General features: G+C 50.7%; 1 protein-coding gene across 3 annotated transcripts; it reads left to right on the top strand.

Annotated features, from left to right (window-relative positions):
- Positions 1-78: 78 nt before the first annotated feature.
- KLHDC3 (kelch domain containing 3) lies at positions 79-13,787 on the top strand. Of its 3 annotated transcripts, XM_036413718.2 has the most exons (14): positions 1,344-2,579; positions 2,754-2,930; positions 3,056-3,171; positions 3,578-3,649; positions 3,779-3,992; positions 4,068-4,154; positions 4,302-4,410; positions 4,537-4,610; positions 11,575-11,722; positions 11,857-11,923; positions 12,002-12,106; positions 12,449-12,523; positions 12,617-12,734; positions 13,332-13,787. In XM_036413718.2, the coding sequence occupies exons 1-14, from the start codon at positions 2,426-2,428 to the stop codon at positions 13,466-13,468; spliced, it is 1,653 nt and encodes a 550-aa protein (XP_036269611.1). In that variant the 5' UTR covers positions 1,344-2,425; the 3' UTR covers positions 13,469-13,787. The 3 variants fall into 3 exon arrangements, with proteins under 3 accessions (XP_036269609.1, XP_036269611.1, XP_036269610.1); XM_036413716.1 differs by lacking the exons at positions 11,575-11,722; positions 11,857-11,923; positions 12,002-12,106; ... (1 more) ...; positions 12,617-12,734; positions 13,332-13,787 and adding exons at positions 79-232; positions 4,734-4,812; positions 6,168-6,782 and having other exon boundaries at positions 2,367-2,579; XM_036413717.2 differs by lacking the exons at positions 11,575-11,722; positions 11,857-11,923; positions 12,002-12,106; ... (1 more) ...; positions 12,617-12,734; positions 13,332-13,787 and adding exons at positions 4,734-4,812; positions 6,168-6,782 and having other exon boundaries at positions 1,348-2,579.
- Positions 13,788-16,630: the final 2,843 nt, after the last annotated feature.

Below are 16,630 nucleotides of genomic sequence, written 5' to 3'. Positions count from 1 at the left end.
CATGCGTAGAATCTACTTGAGCGCCTTCCCACTGCTCAGCGCCTCAGCTCGAAGCCGATGGACTACAAGTCCCGGCAGGCTTCGGAACTTGGCTCGGACTGCACGTGCGCGCACCGCTGCCCGCCGGAAGCATCGAGCCTGGCTGTGTTTATCTCGTTGGAGACCGAGTCGTCGGTTGGCGCTCAACGGGTTCCAGGCTGCCCGCGGCCCCGCCCCGGCCCGGCCTGACCAGGTAGTCCGGGGTGGGTTGGTGTGACAAGGAAACTGGAGGTGCCGGGGGCGCCCTTGTCTGGAGCTGGAGCCGCGAGGGAGAGGCCGGAGGGTGCTGAGGTGGGGGTGGGGAGGGAGCTAAGGGGACGATGGGAAAGGAGCGTGTGAATGGGGCAGGGTCGCGGAAGAACGGTGAGGTAACGGTGAGAGAGATTCGGCGGCTGGAGGAGGCACTGAGGGACCTGGAAGGAAGGCTAGGTTAGGAAGAGAACGGGGGGGAACTAAGGATAATGGAGGGGGTGGGGGGGAAGGGTCCGGCGCTGTGGGGGAGGGGAGGTCGGGATGACTGGAAGAATCCAGAGTCAGCGTCACATACTGGGAGGAATCTCTCTGGCCAAAAGGGGACAGTGATTATTAGCGCGTTTCCCTCACTGGGAAAGGGAAAATGGAGAACTTTTGGATGGAGCTTGGAGTGGTGGGAAAAAGGAAAAAGGAGGAAACTGCAAAGCTCTCAGATTAAAAAAAAGGGGGGGGTTGGCGGGGGGCCGAGTGATAATTGCAAGAGAGCAGGGGGGGGTAAGCACACGAAGGGAATTGAAGTTGAGAATGCGGCCATGATGGAGTGTGGGGGAAACTCCAAGCTAGCACAGCCCCTGAGACTTTGGGGGCGTGTTTCCATGAGCTTGGGTTGTCCTGACGGAAGAGAAGCTAAGATTCTCTCTCCACCTTTGGATGGGATTGCTTCTCTCTACTCCTGTGAGCTCTCTACCTTGATGGAGTTGCAGGGAGTAGAAGCTATGAGGGAAGACAAAGGACTCCCGTTCTTAAGCCCTTCAGCCTCCCTATCTATCCCCTCAAGCCCAGAGCCCAGGTATTTTGGATTGAGGACAAGAGTAATCAAGGGAGACTATAGTTTCCTGCCGGGGCTGTCAGGTTGGGCATGGTGGCTGTTTAAAGCCTGGGAAGAGAGGGTTGAGGGAGGGTGGTAGGGACTTGCAAGCCAGCTGAAAGCCATGCCCTTTTTTCTTTTTCTCAAGGGGCCTCCCTTGAGCTCTCTCTGGGCCTGAAGTTCTGCCTTGAACAGGGAGAAGATGATCCACCCAGACCCAACAGGTGCCTGCCAGCAAAGGCAGTGCCAGGCACTGGAGGCTCTGCCTGACGCGGGCTTCAAATGTACCCATTTCCACTAGGTTGGCAGGTTGTCTTAAAGAGATCAGCCCTCCAACCTGGGTCTTTTTCGTGTCCTGCCCAAGGGCATTTTGCTTCCCTTCTCGTCGCCAGTGCACCCTCCCACCGTCACCCCCCTTTGGGGACCCTTGTGGGAGGACAGCTGCTGGGAACAGTTTGTCTCTGCCACTGGAGGAGGGTTGGGGAAATGGCAGGAGGAGGAAACCCTTCCTCCCCACCCCCACTCCCTCAGCCTACAGCGGACACATACCTTTCTGATTAAGTTCCTAGTTTTGGCAGCACACCAGGCCCAGCTGCTGAAGGAACTCCTCATGCCTGGGAAGGGCCCTTGGTGACCCCAACGACAGTAGCTCAGTTTGACACGAGCTTCCTATGAGGGGTTAACCATCCATGGTAATATGGAGGTCCCTGTCCTAGACCCCACCCCATCTTGCATAGGGGAACTAATCCACTCTAAAAGCCTAAAAGCTTTTCTGCTTGGAAGTACCCATGCCAGCTTTCAATGGACCGTCTGGGGCTGGCTGAGCTATTAATAGCTCTGAGTATTTTGAGATCCCTCTCCCCATCTTAAAGAGCACAGAGATTCTTAGAGAGGTGGCAGTAATCAGAGCAGAGCCAGAGGTACCAGGGAGCCCAGCAGCCTGGGAAGGGGGCTTGGAGCTTGTGCCAGGCCACGGGTAGGGTAGAGCATCCATGAGTAAGGAATGATCACGCTGAGCCTTTGATCAGCAGATTCTGAGCTGGCAATCAGGTTGGAGTGGCCCCACCCTTTGCTTTTGGAGAACTCAGGGCCAGGGCTAGCTCCTTGACCTCGGCAGCTCCTCTGGGGCAGGGCCAGCCACCTGAGCTGTGGGGGGCGGGGGTGGGGTGGGAGGAGCCACCCGGGTGACACTTGGAGGCAAGTGCTGGTCCCGGGCAGAGTCCTGGTGAGCCAGGCAAAGGCCTCTGTGGCCCTGATTTGTGTGCAGGTAGCAGAGGCAGCAGGCCGTGCCGGGGGGGCATGTTGCTGTAACCAGTGGCCCAGGGGATGTTACGGTGGACAGTGCACCTGGAGGGCGGGCCCCGCAGGGTGAACCATGCTGCAGTGGCTGTTGGGCACCGGGTATTCTCCTTCGGGGGTTACTGCTCTGGTGAAGACTACGAAACACTGCGTCAGATTGATGTGCACATTTTCAACGCAGGTAAGCTCATCCTGGGAACATCCCTGGTGCCCATTGGGGAGGGAAACGGGTGGTGGGGTGAGTTTTGGTGGTGGTCGCTGTGGCCAAAGGGGATGAAGGAATGAAGATCTGGTTTGGGGAAAGGCGGACAGACTGGAAGGAGGGTTCCAGGGTTGAGCTGAGCTATGCCCACAGTGTCCTTGCGCTGGACAAAGCTGCCCCTGGTGAGACCCACCGTCCGCGGGCAGCCTCCTGTGGTGCCATACATGCGGTATGGGCACTCCACCGTCCTCATCGATGACACGGTCTTCCTTTGGGGCGGGCGGAATGACACGGAAGGAGCCTGCAATGTGCTCTACGCCTTTGACGTCAGTGAGTACGGGCTCTGTTCCTCCAAATGGTACCTCCCGGGCTGGGAAGATGTCGGCTGGGCTGGGAATAGGGCAACTCAGGAGGGTCAGAGTTGCTTAACTGGCTCAACCTCTCATCTCCTTCAGATACTCACAAGTGGTCCACGCCCCGAGTGTTAGGAACAGTTCCTGGGGCCCGGGACGGACATTCGGCTTGTGTCTTGGGCAAGACCATGTACATTTTTGGGGGCTACGAGCAACTGGTAGGTCTGAGGAAGGGGAACTGAGGATGGTGGAATGGGAGGCTTTGGCTCGTTTTGCAGGGTTTTGGGTCGTTGTTGTCGTTAATCCTCACCTGAGGATGTTTTTCCATTGATTTTTAGAGATAGTGGAAGGGAGGGGGAGAGACCGGGAGAAACTTTGATGTGAAAGATACGGCAATTTAGTTGCCTCTGGCACGTGCCTCAATCAGGGCTTAAGGTCAAGCCTGCAACTGAGGTGTGTGCCCTTGACCAAAATTGAGTCCAGGACCCTTCAGTCTGCAGGCCAAAGCTCTACCCACTGAGCCAAACTGGCTGGGGCTGTTTTGCAGGTTTTTGAGGGGAGGGATGGAGGTCAGAGACTACTGACCCAATCTTATATTCCTTCTTTCTTTCTCTTCCCATTCAGGCGGACTGCTTTTCCAACGATATTCACAAGCTGGATACCAGCACCATGACGTGGACCCTTATCTGTACAAAGGTCTGCCCTTCCTCCTTTCTCCCAGACCCCACCCTCAATTGAAGAAACCATAGGAATTTCAATAGTGAGAGTAGATCCTTTCCCAGCCTTCTCACTCCCCCTCATCTCTCTTCTCCCCCTCCTGCCCAGGGCAATCCTGCACGCTGGAGGGACTTCCACTCAGCCACAATGCTGGGCAGTCACATGTATGTTTTTGGGGGTCGCGCTGACCGATTTGGGCCGTTCCATTCCAACAATGAGATTTACTGCAACCGCATCCGAGTCTTTGACACCAGGACTGAGGCCTGGCTGGACTGTCCAGCCACTCCGGTGCTGCCCGAGGGGCGCCGGAGCCACTCGGCCTGTGAGTGTTACGTCCCTGCGGAGGCCTCCTTCCCCCCAGTGTCTTCACACTCCTGACATCCCCCTCTCCTTCCAGTTGGCTACAACGGGGAGCTGTACATTTTTGGTGGCTATAATGCAAGGCTGAACCGGCACTTCCATGACCTGTGGAAATTTAACCCTGGTAAAGAACACTGCCTCTAAGGGAGACGCAAGGAGCACGTGAGAGGGGAGGGAAAGGAAGAAAGAATCCTGAGTAGGTGAGAGGTTGAGGTTGGAGAGGATATCTGGCCTGGGCAGGTATTGAATCTCCATGTAAACTTCTCTGTAGTGTCCTTTACCTGGAAAAAGATTGAACCGAAGGGAAAGGGGCCATGTCCGCGCCGGCGCCAGTGCTGCTGTATTGTTGGTGACAAAATTGTCCTCTTTGGGGGTACCAGGTTAGTAGGAGAGGGGAGGGCGCAGGGAAGGCCTTAAGTCTGTGGCTAAACTGGGAGGCATTTGAGCAAGAAGAGTCTCATGAGCATTCTTTCCTCCTCCCTTTATCTCTCTCTTGATCTCTACAGTCCGTCTCCTGAGGAAGGCCTGGGAGATGAGTTTGACCTCATAGATCATTCTGATTTACACATTTTGGACTTCAGTAAGTACACTTATTCCCAAAGTGCTTCTGCCATCAGGGTCCCCGTCTCTGGGTGGTGACACCCAGAACCGAATCTTTTCCTTGGCTTTGACTATGTCCCTGTCTCCCATTCTTCCTCTGAAGGCCCTAGTCTGAAGACTCTGTGCAAACTGGCTGTAATTCAGTATAATCTGGACCAGTCCTGTTTGCCCCATGACATCAGGTACAGTGAGTGGTTGGAAAGGAGGGATTGATTGAGAGTAAGTGGCAGCACAAGCATGACCTCATATGGAAGATACAGAATTCTTGTGGAGAATGAGATGGAAGGAGATATAGACTGTCCACTGGGTAAATTACATGGAAAAAATTTGTTTTTCAAACGAAGCTCAGGAGCATCACTTCCTGAGATCTGAGCCTATACAGTTGTTTCTTTAACATGCTGAAAAAGTTTGATTAAATCTTAGGACCTACCTGCAAAGTAAAGATAAGTTTAGAAGCCTCTGAATCACCTTAGTTTTGGAATTAAGTGAGTTCTTCCTAGCTCCTTCCCTTTTAGTTTCACTCTTAGGTCTAAATCAGGCACCAAAAGTACTTTGTATATAATTATGCCCTTTTGGGTCATTCTTCGGCACGTCTTTTTCCTTGTATCAGTTCAGTTTAATTCTTATTTGCTGAGGGTCTATGTGATCAGTCTTCAGTGGCAGGGTATGTACAGGGCTGGCCTGGTGGCTCATAGGTTGGCCTAGGATTGACATGTATGCAAATACCTGTTGTGGCAGAATGCACGGGAGCACGATCAGCCAGCACTCTGAGGGAGGAAAGTTTAACTTTTATTTCGAAGATCTGCTAGAACGGGAATTCTGGATCCAAAGCCTGAACTGCACATGGGGAGGCTCTGCCCTATATCTTTCCTCCTGAGGTGGGCCCCTAAGCGAACCTGCAGCTCCGCCCAAGTCAGCCTAGTGAGGAAGTAAGACTGAGTTCTACCAGATAATGAACTAGGTTGCAAGTCTGTCCCCGCCCCCCCCATTTTTCTTTTCATACCTAAATCAAGTAGACTATAGTGAGGGTTTGGAGCTAAGGAGGTTATTGGTAAATCTTTATAGGAAAAAAGGGATTTAATTTTAACGTGATGGGATGGGTGGGGAAGACCTGGGGTGGGAGGGTAGGAGAGCGAAATCAGACTTCTTTCTGAAAGGGATAGTAGTTGAGAGCAAAATGGGCATTCCTGAATTGGGATAGGAGCTGCCTGGTTGGATCTGAGCAGAGGAAAGATAGGCTGGGAAATTTACTGAGATGTATACACCTGTGCTTTTCTCCAGGTGTTGGGCAAAAGAAGATGTAAACATAAACAGGAAGTCCACTTGAGCTTGCAGGTGGAGTTGTGGGTGGCACTGGATTTGGTGGTGGGCGGGCCTGATTGTTAAATCTAGTAGGGCTGTAAGGAAGAGGTGGCTGTGGGTAGTTAGGTTTAAGGAAGTTGAAGACACTGCTATATTCATAGTTTTGATACCAATTCTGGGCATGGGCGGAGGCTCCTCTTCCTGTCCTTTACACCTGTCACTGTTGGCCTTCCAGGTGGGAGCTGAATGCCATGACCACCAACAGCAATATCAGTCGCCCCATCGTCTCCTCCCACGGGTAGAAGGAAGTTTTTGCCACCATCCCTCCGGAGCCTGCTGTTGTCTTCACTGCCCCTACCTGTCTCTCACCCGCCTGCCCCTTTGGACCCTGGTATACCTCCACATGGAGTGGTTGGACTAGAGGTGTTTTTTGTGCTGTGAACTCAGTGGGGAGCTGTGGGGGGAGGGCTAGGTTCCCCCCCTCCTTGGGCCGAGGGCCCCTTCCCTTGGTGCTCTGTCCCATCCACCTTCTTCCAACTGCTCCTGGACTCTGCTCTGTCCCAGGCCAGCAGGCCTCTGAGAAGTGAAGGGAATGGGGAGAAGGGAGAAGCAAGCAGTGTCTGGTCCTCAGAAGCTTCCTTCCCGCTCTATTTTCACCCGCCCCTGCTTGAGCCATGAGCATTGATTGGAGCTGAGAGAAGTTGCAGCTGTTGCCATGAAACCTCCTTCGCCCTGACCCGGGGAAGGCGAGGACCAGCAGATAATCCTACCCCTTCCTTGAGCTGTTGCTGTAACCCTGATGCTCACAGCCAGCTCAGATTTTATAAAAATTAATTAAAGACCTCTAAACCAATGATCTGTCTTTGTGGAATAAATGGGATGGCAGGAGCTTGCCCAGGGGGCAGAGGGCACTCGCAGGTCAAATGCCACGTGGCTTGGCCCACCTCGTCGGCGCGGAGTCCAGGGCCAGGTGATAAAGTAGCCACGTTACCTGGAGTGGGCGCCCCAGCCCGGCGCCGGGCACGGCGTGCTGGGAGTCTGGCGTCTCCGCCCGTGCGGACCCGCCTCCTGAGCTGCCGGAAGGGGCGGGGCCGGAGCCGCCTGGGCGGATTGGTCCGCGCCGTGAGAGCGATGCCGAGAGCGAGGTCCCGCGCCGGGCCGGCCGCGGGCTCTCCCCACCGGGCCGGGGAGAGCGGAGATGACGGCGGGGGCCTGCGGAAGGGTGAGGCCGCGGGGCGGGAGGACGCTGGGGGCCGGGGGCCGGGGACCTGCGGAAGGGGGAGGCCGGGGGCGGGAGGACGCCGGGGGCCGGGGGCCGGGGACCTGCGGAAGGGGGAGGCCGGGGGCGGGAGGACGCCGGGGGCCGGGGGCCGGGGGCCGGGGACCTGCGGAAGGGCGAGGCCGGGGGCGGGAGGGGGCGGGGGCCGCGGGGCGGGAGGAGCGCAGGTCCGGGCTCCCCGCCCGGTGCGGTGTCGGAGCCGGCGGCGCGGTTGCCGAGAGCTAAATTCTCCCAAAGGCCCACAAGGAGCGCCTTGGCGCAGTGGGAAGTGGGAGAGGGTGCTTCCTGGGCCAGGACGCCCTGAGCAGGCTCTTAAAGGGAGGATGAGGGAGTCCCAGGGAGAGGACGCCTGTGGGAAAGCATTGAGGCCAGGACATGGGGTGCTGGGGAAGGACTCAGTTCGTCAAGATGAAAGAAGTTTGGCAGTCCCAGCGGGTCTGGCTCAGTGGATAGAGCCTCGACCTGCAGACTTAAGTGTCCCAGGTTCGATTCCAGTCAAGGATAGGTGCCTGGTTGCGGGCTCCATCCCTAGTAGGGGGCGTGCTGGAGTTAGCCCATCAATGATTCTCATTTGTTTCTCTCCGTCCCTCTCCCTTCCTCTCTGGGGGGAAAAATAATAATTAAGTAAATATAAATAGATATAGTTAGGCATAGTTCTATTGATAGATGCTGGAGATGCAATAGTGAATAAAGCAGCCAAAAACTGTCCTCATGGAATTTATCATTTAGAAAGAGTAGTTTTAACAAAGGGACACATAAATTAGTCTATTAAAAGTCAGTAAAGCAGAATTGTATACTGTAAAAAGGTGAATCTTATGGCATGTGAATTATATCTCAATTTTCCAAAAAGGTTACCAGGTTATGAAGAGAAAGCAGGGAGGGAATGCAATTATAAGTAATCAGAAGAGGCCTCACAGTAGGTGACGTTTGAGCCATGGTTGAAAGAGATGCAGAGAAGTAATAAATGTACCTGAAGAAAGTGCTCCAAGCAGAGGCAGCATCAAGTGCAAAGAATGCCTTCCTGCTCAGGGACTGCTAGGAGTGGAAGGAGGAGATTAGTAGGAAATGAGATTAGATACAATATAGGGGCTAGGTCTCCTGGGGCTTCCAGCCACTTTAATGCTAAGCAAAGGTGGAAGGCGTTGGGAAGTTTTGAGTTCTGGAGTGACATGATCTGAAGTATATTTATGTGGAGTGGGTAATGAGGTTGGAGTGATAAGAGCAGAGTTACATTTTATTTATTGTTTATTTTTTATAATAAATCTTTATTCAGATTATTACAGGTGTTCCTCTTCCCCCTCCACCTTATTCCCCACCCTACCCCATGCCCTTACCCCCCCACTGTCTTCATCAATAGGTGTAAGATTTTTGTCCAATCTCTTCCGACACCTCTCAGACCCCTACCCCTGAGAATTGTCAGTCCACTCCCTTTCTATGTCTCTGATTCTATTATATTCATCAGTCCATTCTGTTCATCAGACTTTTTATTCACTTGATTTTTAGATTCACTTGTTGGCAGGTATGTGTTTGATGTCTTTTTGTTGTTCATAATTTTCACCTTTACCTTTTTCTTCTTCCTCTTCTTACAGAATACTCTTCAGCAGTTCATCTTGGTTTGGTAGTGATGAATTCCTTTAACTTTTTCTTGTCTGTGAAGCTCTTTATATGACTTTCAATTCTGAATGATAGCTTTGCTGGGTAGAGTAGTCTTGGTTGTAGGTTCTTGCTGTTCATCATTTTGAATATTTCTTGCTACTCCCTCTGACCTGCATAGTTTCTGTTGAGAAATCAGCTGACAGTCATATGGGTACTCCCTTGTAGGTATCTAGCTGTTTTTTCTCTTGCTGCATTCAAGATTCTCTCTTTGTCTTTTGCCCTTGGCATTTTAATTATGATGTGTCTTGGTGTGATCCTCTTTGGATTCCTCTTGTTTGGGGTTCTGTTTGCTTCCTGGACTCGTAAGTGTATTTCTTTTACCAGGTAGGGAACGTTTTCTGTCATTATTTCTTCCAATAGGCCTTCAATATCCTGTTCGCTCTCTACTGGCACCCCAAAAATCCGGATGTTGGTACGCTTAAAGCCATCCCAGAGGCTCCTTACACTATCCTCACACTTTTGGATTCTTCTTTCTTTCTGCCAGAGGGATGGGTGTTTTTTGTTTTCTCACATTCCAGATCTTTGGTTTGACTCTGGGGTACGTTGATCTACAGTTGTTTCTGTATATTCTTTATTTCAGACAGTGTATGCTTAATTTCTGACTGGTCCTTTTCCTTTTTTTTTTTTTTTGGCATTCTCATTAAGGTCCGTGAAGGTCTCACTAAGCTCCTTGGAGGTCTCATCAAGTTTCTCAGTGGTTTTTAGAAGATTCTGGAGTAACCTTATAAATGTGGTTCTGAACTCTGTGTCGTCCAGTAGTTTACTTTCCTCCATCTCTCCCATTTGTGACATGTTTCTGTGTCTCCGCATTTTGGCTGCCTCCCTGTGTTGCTGGAGTGGCTTTGTGTGGTCGATGACATATAGGGGCCAGTAGCTCAACTTCCCCAATCGCCTGAGGTGGTCACTCTTGGTACACCCCTTCGTGGGCTGAGTGCAAAGTCTTGGTGTAATTAAACCTTGATTGCTGTTGGTACACTGGGAGGAATTGACCTCCAGGCCTATTGGCTGTGGGGACCCGCTGTGTCTATAATGGAAGAACTGCTGCGTTGGAGACATGCTTATGGTGCAGGCCTTGTTTCAGTGGGGCTTTGGTGCTCACTGAGTCTGTCTCCCGAATGTGTTACTTATGGGTGTGAGGAGTTGAGATCTGGTGTCTCTCTCACACTGACCACTAGGTACACTGGCTTCTGGATCTCCAATGGGGTGCAGTTCAGCTACTGTCTGAGGCCACCCTGCAGGAGCTACAGCGAGAACCACAGTCCTCTCCTCCCTGCTTGGAGCTTGGAGGCTTTGGAGCTGTCTGCACCACGTTGCAAGTTTGCTAGGTTAAACTGCATTAGAGAAAGCCATTCATATGCAAAAACCGCTGCTTGGAGCTTGGGTGTGTTTATAAATTGTGTAGGGCAGAGTCTCAGGGTGTCACTAGGCTAGGACTTGGCAAACAGCCATGGCTGCCCATCAGCTGTCTCTGCCTCTCCGCCCTCGTCTTGCGCCCCCGCACAGCAAACAATTATTCTTGCACGCAGTTCTGCAAGCAAGCCACCTTCACTTCCAACCCGATGGCAGACAGTCTAGCTTCTCCCCAGAAACTGGATTTCAGAGAGATTGGGAGTTTGTGTCTTCAGGTTGAAGAAAGCAATGCCCGCCTCCAGCCAGGATCCGCCGCCAGCCCATATCGCGTGCATGCCTGTATCTTAGTGTTTCAGCACTTGTGCCCTGATTGTTTTCTCTTTCCGTCTAATTGTAGAGCTTCCACTCAGCCAGCTTTCCCGCGGTTCTGGGTGATAGCCGTTTTGTCTTTTAGTTGTAGCTTTGCACTTGTGCACGGCAGCAGTTGAGATGTTTACCTATGCCGCCATCTTGGATATCTCCCCTTATAGTTCTGAAGGCGGGCGGCAGAGTCCGCTGGACAACTCATTGGGGTAAAATGTCAGACGACCGCCACTGAGCGTGCTCGGGAAGCCGGCCTGCCTGGCGCTCCAGCCTCCACCTGAGCAGAATTACATTTTAGATGTCTCTCTCAAACTGAAGTGGGGAGCATAACTTTGAGAGGAGGGAGACTGGAGGTTGGGAGACCAGGTAGGAGACTTGAGCACTGATTAGGGTGAGGTGCTGAGATGATGAACCGGAGCATTGGCAACAGTAACTGGGCAAGGGGGACGGGCCCTCCTGGGGAGACCTGTGAAGGAGTAATTTAAGAAAATGAAAAAGAAGGGACTGTGGCCAAAACCGGTTTGGCTCAGTGGATAGAGCATTGGCCTATGGACTGAAAGGTCCCAGGTTTGATTCTGGTCAAGGGCATGTATCTTGGTTGTGGGCACATCCCCAATGGGGGTGTGCAGGAGACAGCTGATGGATGCTTCTCTCTCATCAATGTTTTTGACTCTGTCTCTCTCTCTTCCTCTCTGTGAAAATCAATAAAATATATATTAAAAAAAAAAAGAAAAAAAAAAGAAGGGACTGACTGGCTCCACCGCTGGCCTTACATACACACCTTAGCAAGGGGAGGGCCCAAGGTAGCTGAAACAGTTGGGAACTTAGATGACAGCACCATGACAGCCTGTGCTGCTCAGGACCTGTAGGGATTGGTTGGGTGGGGGTATTGGAAGGGGTCAGTTACCTTAAGGAGAATGGAATGCTGTCTTCCCAGCAGCGGGAAATGCTGAGCTGAATTGTGTGTATCCCCTATCTTCACCTCCTGCTGCAGACACATCTAACATGTCATTTGAGGAGCTGTTGGAATTGCAGAGCCAAGTGGGGACTAAAACATACAAACAGTTGGTAGCTGGAAGCAGCACTAAGAAGCAAGGCTGTAGACCACCTGTCCAAAATGCATGTGTTGCAGATAAGCACAGGTGAGGAGCAGGGCCACCCCAGGAGTTGGAGGATGTCTGGGACCTTGCGTCGGTGTCTGTTTTCTTAGGGGACAGATGGGAGGCCTTTGGCCAAGACTGGAGTCCCCTTGACCTGTCCTTGAATTTCTCCACAGGCCCCTGGAAATGTCAGCCAAGGTCCGGGTGCCGTTTTTGCGTCAGGTCGTCCCCATCAGTAAGAAGGTGGGAAAGAGGCAGGAAGTGCTTTCTTGTGAAAGGAGACTGAACTGTATTTTTACATTCTCTCTGTTCTCTCCAAAGGTGGCCCGGGACCCCCGCTTTGACGATTTGTCAGGGGAATATAAGCCTGAAGTGTTTGACAAAACGTATCAATTCCTGAATGACATCCGGGCCAAAGAGAAACAGGTGTGTTGCATGAGGCGGGGTCACTGGTTAGGGGTTGGGAAGCTAGGGCACAGGTTAGAGTCAGGCACAGGTATCTGGAGCATAGTGGTGGGCAGGTTTAATTCTCCCTAATTTGGTGCTTATATTCAAATCCTGGCTCATCTGTTCCGTTTACTAGCTTACCATTGGCAAGTTACTCAACTTGGCTTTGCTTCAGTTTTCTAATCATAAAAAGAAATAACAGTTCCTATCTCATAGTGTTACTGAGTTAACATATGCGAACCTCTTAGAGTAATGCCTGGCACAGAATTTCAGCTAACATTTACAGCATGCTAACCACCACATCCATTTCCCACGGGGCAGCTTGTGAAAAAGCAGTTGAAGAAGCACCGTTCAGGGGAGAAGCATGAGCAGCTGCAGCAGCTACTTCAGCGAATGGTGAGTGAGTCAGGTTGTGGGTGGGGATGAAGGTAGTGCAAGGCAGGAGGTAGCTCACAGTTGCTCACAACCCATCTCATCTTTGCTCTTTAGGAGCAGCAAGAAATGGCCCAGCAGGAACGAAAGCGGCAGCAGGAGCTGCGCCTGGCTCTGAAGCAGGAGCGGCGGGCTCAGGCCCAGCAGGGCCATCGTCCGTACTTCCTGAAGAAATGTGAGTGCGCAGGGCGCCGGAGGCCCTACAGGAGGCATGAATGCTGGATCCCACAGTATATTAGGAGGAGAGTAGAAATACTGTGGGGAGGAGTTACCCATTCTCATTTCCCTAAAATTAGATTATCGGCAGGGGGTGTTGCTTTTATTTATTTTTTTAATGATATGACACAGTAGGGTTTCGTTTGTTTGTTTTTTGATTTTTCAAAAAATGGGAATGGAATGGGAGGAGAAACATCAATTTGTTGTTCCATTTATTTATACATTCATTGCTTGTTTTTTGTGTGTGTGTGTTTTTTTTGTATGTTCTCTTATCGGGGATCGAACCCACAACCTTGGCATATCTGAATGACCATGTAACCAACTGAGCTACGTGCCCAGGGCAGGGTGTACTCCCACATATGCTGGACTGGGAACATAGAAGCTCCCAGTTGGTTGAGTTGTAAAAGAATGGAATCAGAGAAAAAGACAGCTTGCTTACACCCATGAACTCTTAAGTCATGTGTCCCAGCACAGTGGTTGAGAATTATTGACTGGGGAACAGGGAAAGTGGTGCTTCTGCTTTTGCTTACCAGCTTGATTTCTCCCTGTTCTCTAGCTGAACAGCGCCAGTTGGTCCTAGCTGAGAAGTTCAAGGAACTGAAACGCAGCAAGAAGCTAGACAGCTTCTTGAGTCGAAAAAGGCGCCGAAACGCAGGCAAAGACAGGCGACATCTCCCTTTGAATAAAGACTAGTACGGAACTGACCTCAGCTCTGCCACTGCCCCAGTGAGAAATGGATCTGTGGGTCAGACTCGGGCTTGGCCTGTTCTGGATCTTTCCCGTTCAAGGACAAGGATCACAGCTGCCCTTGAACTGATTGGCTCAGCCAGGACTAGAGGGCTCTCGGGCTGCCCCAGGAATGGACAAGCACAGCTCAGCCTCCTGCCATGCCGCACTCCTCTGCTCGGATCTGGTTCATCCTGTACTCGTGTCCTCCCAGCCTGGCCTTAAACCAGGGGTGGGGAACCTTTTTTCTGCCAAGGGCCATTTGTATATTTATAACATCATTCGTGGGCCATGCAGTATTATCAGTTTAAAAATTAGCTACCAAATTTAATCAAACATTTAATTTTTTAAAACTCACCCCTAATGCCTTGGCAGGGCCAGACCAAATGATGCCATGGGCCTTATCTGGCCCACAGGCCAGACATTCCTCATTGCTCTGAAATGATGACTCTGACAGAGAAGAAAATGGGTCAGGTTAGTGGAGGCCATGGAGCCTGTTGACAGCTTCCTGGACTGGGACTTGATGTAGGAGCCAGTTAATAAACTTTCTTGTCACTCATCTGCTTTATGTGTGTGTGTGTGTGTGTGTGTGGAAGGGATGGGGGCGTGGGGAGCCTAAAATTACTGTCTTGGGGGCCAAAATCTAAGGCTCCTACAAAGTGAGAAGTCAGATCAGAGACCCAAGAGCAGATCATTTAAAGCACATGTGTCAAACACAAGGCCCGCGGGCCAAATCCGTCCCACCAGGCCTTGCAATGTGGCCCGCACCGCGCTGTCATCACTGCAGTCCGCTGCGTTTCCATCACAATGACAGTTTATGACTGTTCAGTAAACCATTCGGCCCGCGATTTAGGCTGGATTTTAGATTTTGGCCCCTTCTCTGATTGAGTTCGACACCCCTAATTTAAAGAGGGAACCAATCCCACAATTCACCTACTTAGCTTTCCTTTGGATGCAAGGGGAGGTAGGAGATGGGGACAAAAAACTATCGGCACAGCTGTCTCTCAATACTGTTTGGGTCTAGAATTCATACTACACATTTGAGCTGGAAAATCCTCAACCTGATCATTCAGAGTGGCCTGGGTTGGCAGTGTCTCCAGGCACCAGCAGGAGCAAATGCGCTTCTTTCTCAGGACTGTACTGTATGCCCAGGCCTGAAGGAGTTCCTGCAGATAAAACCTCAAGGACTGCGTTCACAATCCACACCAAGGAAAGAAACCACCACCAGCAAGAGGTAACAGAATAGCAACAACAGATGTTGAAAGTGAAAAATAGAAAATGTACATTAAAAGAAAAAGTATGAATAATGAAAAGACTAAGAAAAGACCAAATTGGTTTGGTTAAAGTAAAACTTAAAAATGAAAAATATGCTATATGAATTGAGAAACTTACTGGTTAAGCAGCAGATTAGACACCTAAAAGGAGAATGAACCTGAAGTAGATCTGAGAAAGTTACAAGATGGAAAGTGCCCAGGGATACAAGGAAATGGGAACGAAGTAAAGAGGTTGGAAAACCACTGAGATGGAGTGAGAAGGTGTGACAACCAGAGTTCCAGAAGGAGTGAATACTTCAAAGAGGCTGAGAATTTTCTAGAATTGAAGTTTATAAACACTAACAATCAGGAAATTCCAAGCAGGATTGGAAAAAAACAAACAGAAATTAGGAAGACTAACAAAAAAGAAAGCAGCTATAAAGAGAAGGGGAGAGACAGAATTAGAAACTAGGACGTCTATTATGGGATACTAATGGGATGGGGTGAAAGGCGGTCTGATGACAGAAATGTAAGATGAAGCATACGATGCTCTGCTCTCAGTGGGTGGGAGTGGAGGGCTGTAGCTGTTGGGATAGTTTGCCTTGCCCAGGGGCAGTGAGCGATCTAGTGCTGCAGGGTCCCCGAAGACGTGTGTCAGTACCACTTTAAAGCCAAAGAACAGATTCTGGCTGATAAAAACAGAAAAAGACCATTTAACTATCAGGCTCATAGAAACACAGGTTGGAGGGGAGCTCAAAAGGGGGAGAGGGGTGCTTAGCCAACATGTTACTGTACTTTTGGGTATAGCCATCCTAGCAGGTGTGCAGTGGAAGCTCCTTAATTAGAGCAGAGAGCCCCTTGGGAATGCACATGGATGACCTTTAAATTAATGTCAGCTGAGTCCGAGGTGACTGGCCTGGCCTTTCCCCTGGAAACAGCTTCACAAAATGTTGGAGTCAGTTATCAGTACTGCTTTCTTATCTTTATCCATGTGCTTGGAATGAGGAATGAATAGGACCTTGACTTGCCCAGGTCTTTTTTTTTTTTTTTTTTTTTTTTAATATATTTTCTTGATTTTATACAGAGAGGAAGGGAGAGGAATAGAGAGCCAGAAACATCAATGAGAGAGAAACATCGACCAGCTGCCTCCTGCACACCCCCCACCGGGGATGTGTCCGCAACCAAAGTACATGCCCTTGACCAGAATCGAACCTGGGACCCTTCAGTCTGCAGACCAACGCTCTATCCACTGAGCCAAACCAGTTTGGGCTTACCCAGGTCTTGATATTGCTAAATCCCAGGAATGAGGGAATGAATAGGACCTAGGTACACCCAAAACTTCTTTGACCTTAAACCCCGCTCTGGAAATCAATAAATGTGCTGTGTTGTCTGTGGTGGGTGTTGACTGTCTCCATCAGAATGGCAGCCCCCCACCTGGATCCCAGCTTGAATCTATTTCTGCTTCTGGTCTCTTTTTTTAATTTCTTAATCCCCAGCTCCTCCACTCAGGAACCTGCCGTTTTCCGTGCGGGTCACGGAAAACAGAGAAACAGCCCCCCACAAATTAGTATTTCCCTGATTATCCGAGCAGTTCAGTGCACTCTGAATTCTGCCTTGGCATCAGAGTGCTGATATGAAGATGTCATTGCTGCCGCCTCAGGTCCTCCCCACTGTCCCTCCTGCTTTGCTCTAGATTGAGCAATTCCCACAGAGGCATCTGATTAGCCACACCTTGGTCACATGGCAGCAAGAGGATGCTGGAAAAGCAAGTCTCTTATATGGTGGAAGGTGGACTGTATCTTATATATAGATTTATGGTGGGGAGTTTCCAAGCTTGAGAAGGGGGTTCAGATGAAGGGTGGTCAAGAAAACGTAT

The sequence above is a fragment of the Pipistrellus kuhlii genome, unplaced genomic scaffold, assembly GCF_014108245.1.
Source record: "Pipistrellus kuhlii isolate mPipKuh1 unplaced genomic scaffold, mPipKuh1.p scaffold_m20_p_5, whole genome shotgun sequence".
NCBI classification, from domain to species: domain Eukaryota; kingdom Metazoa; phylum Chordata; class Mammalia; order Chiroptera; family Vespertilionidae; genus Pipistrellus; species Pipistrellus kuhlii.
Note: the sequence above shows the minus strand (reverse complement) of the source record. Positions and strands in the feature narration are given on the sequence as shown.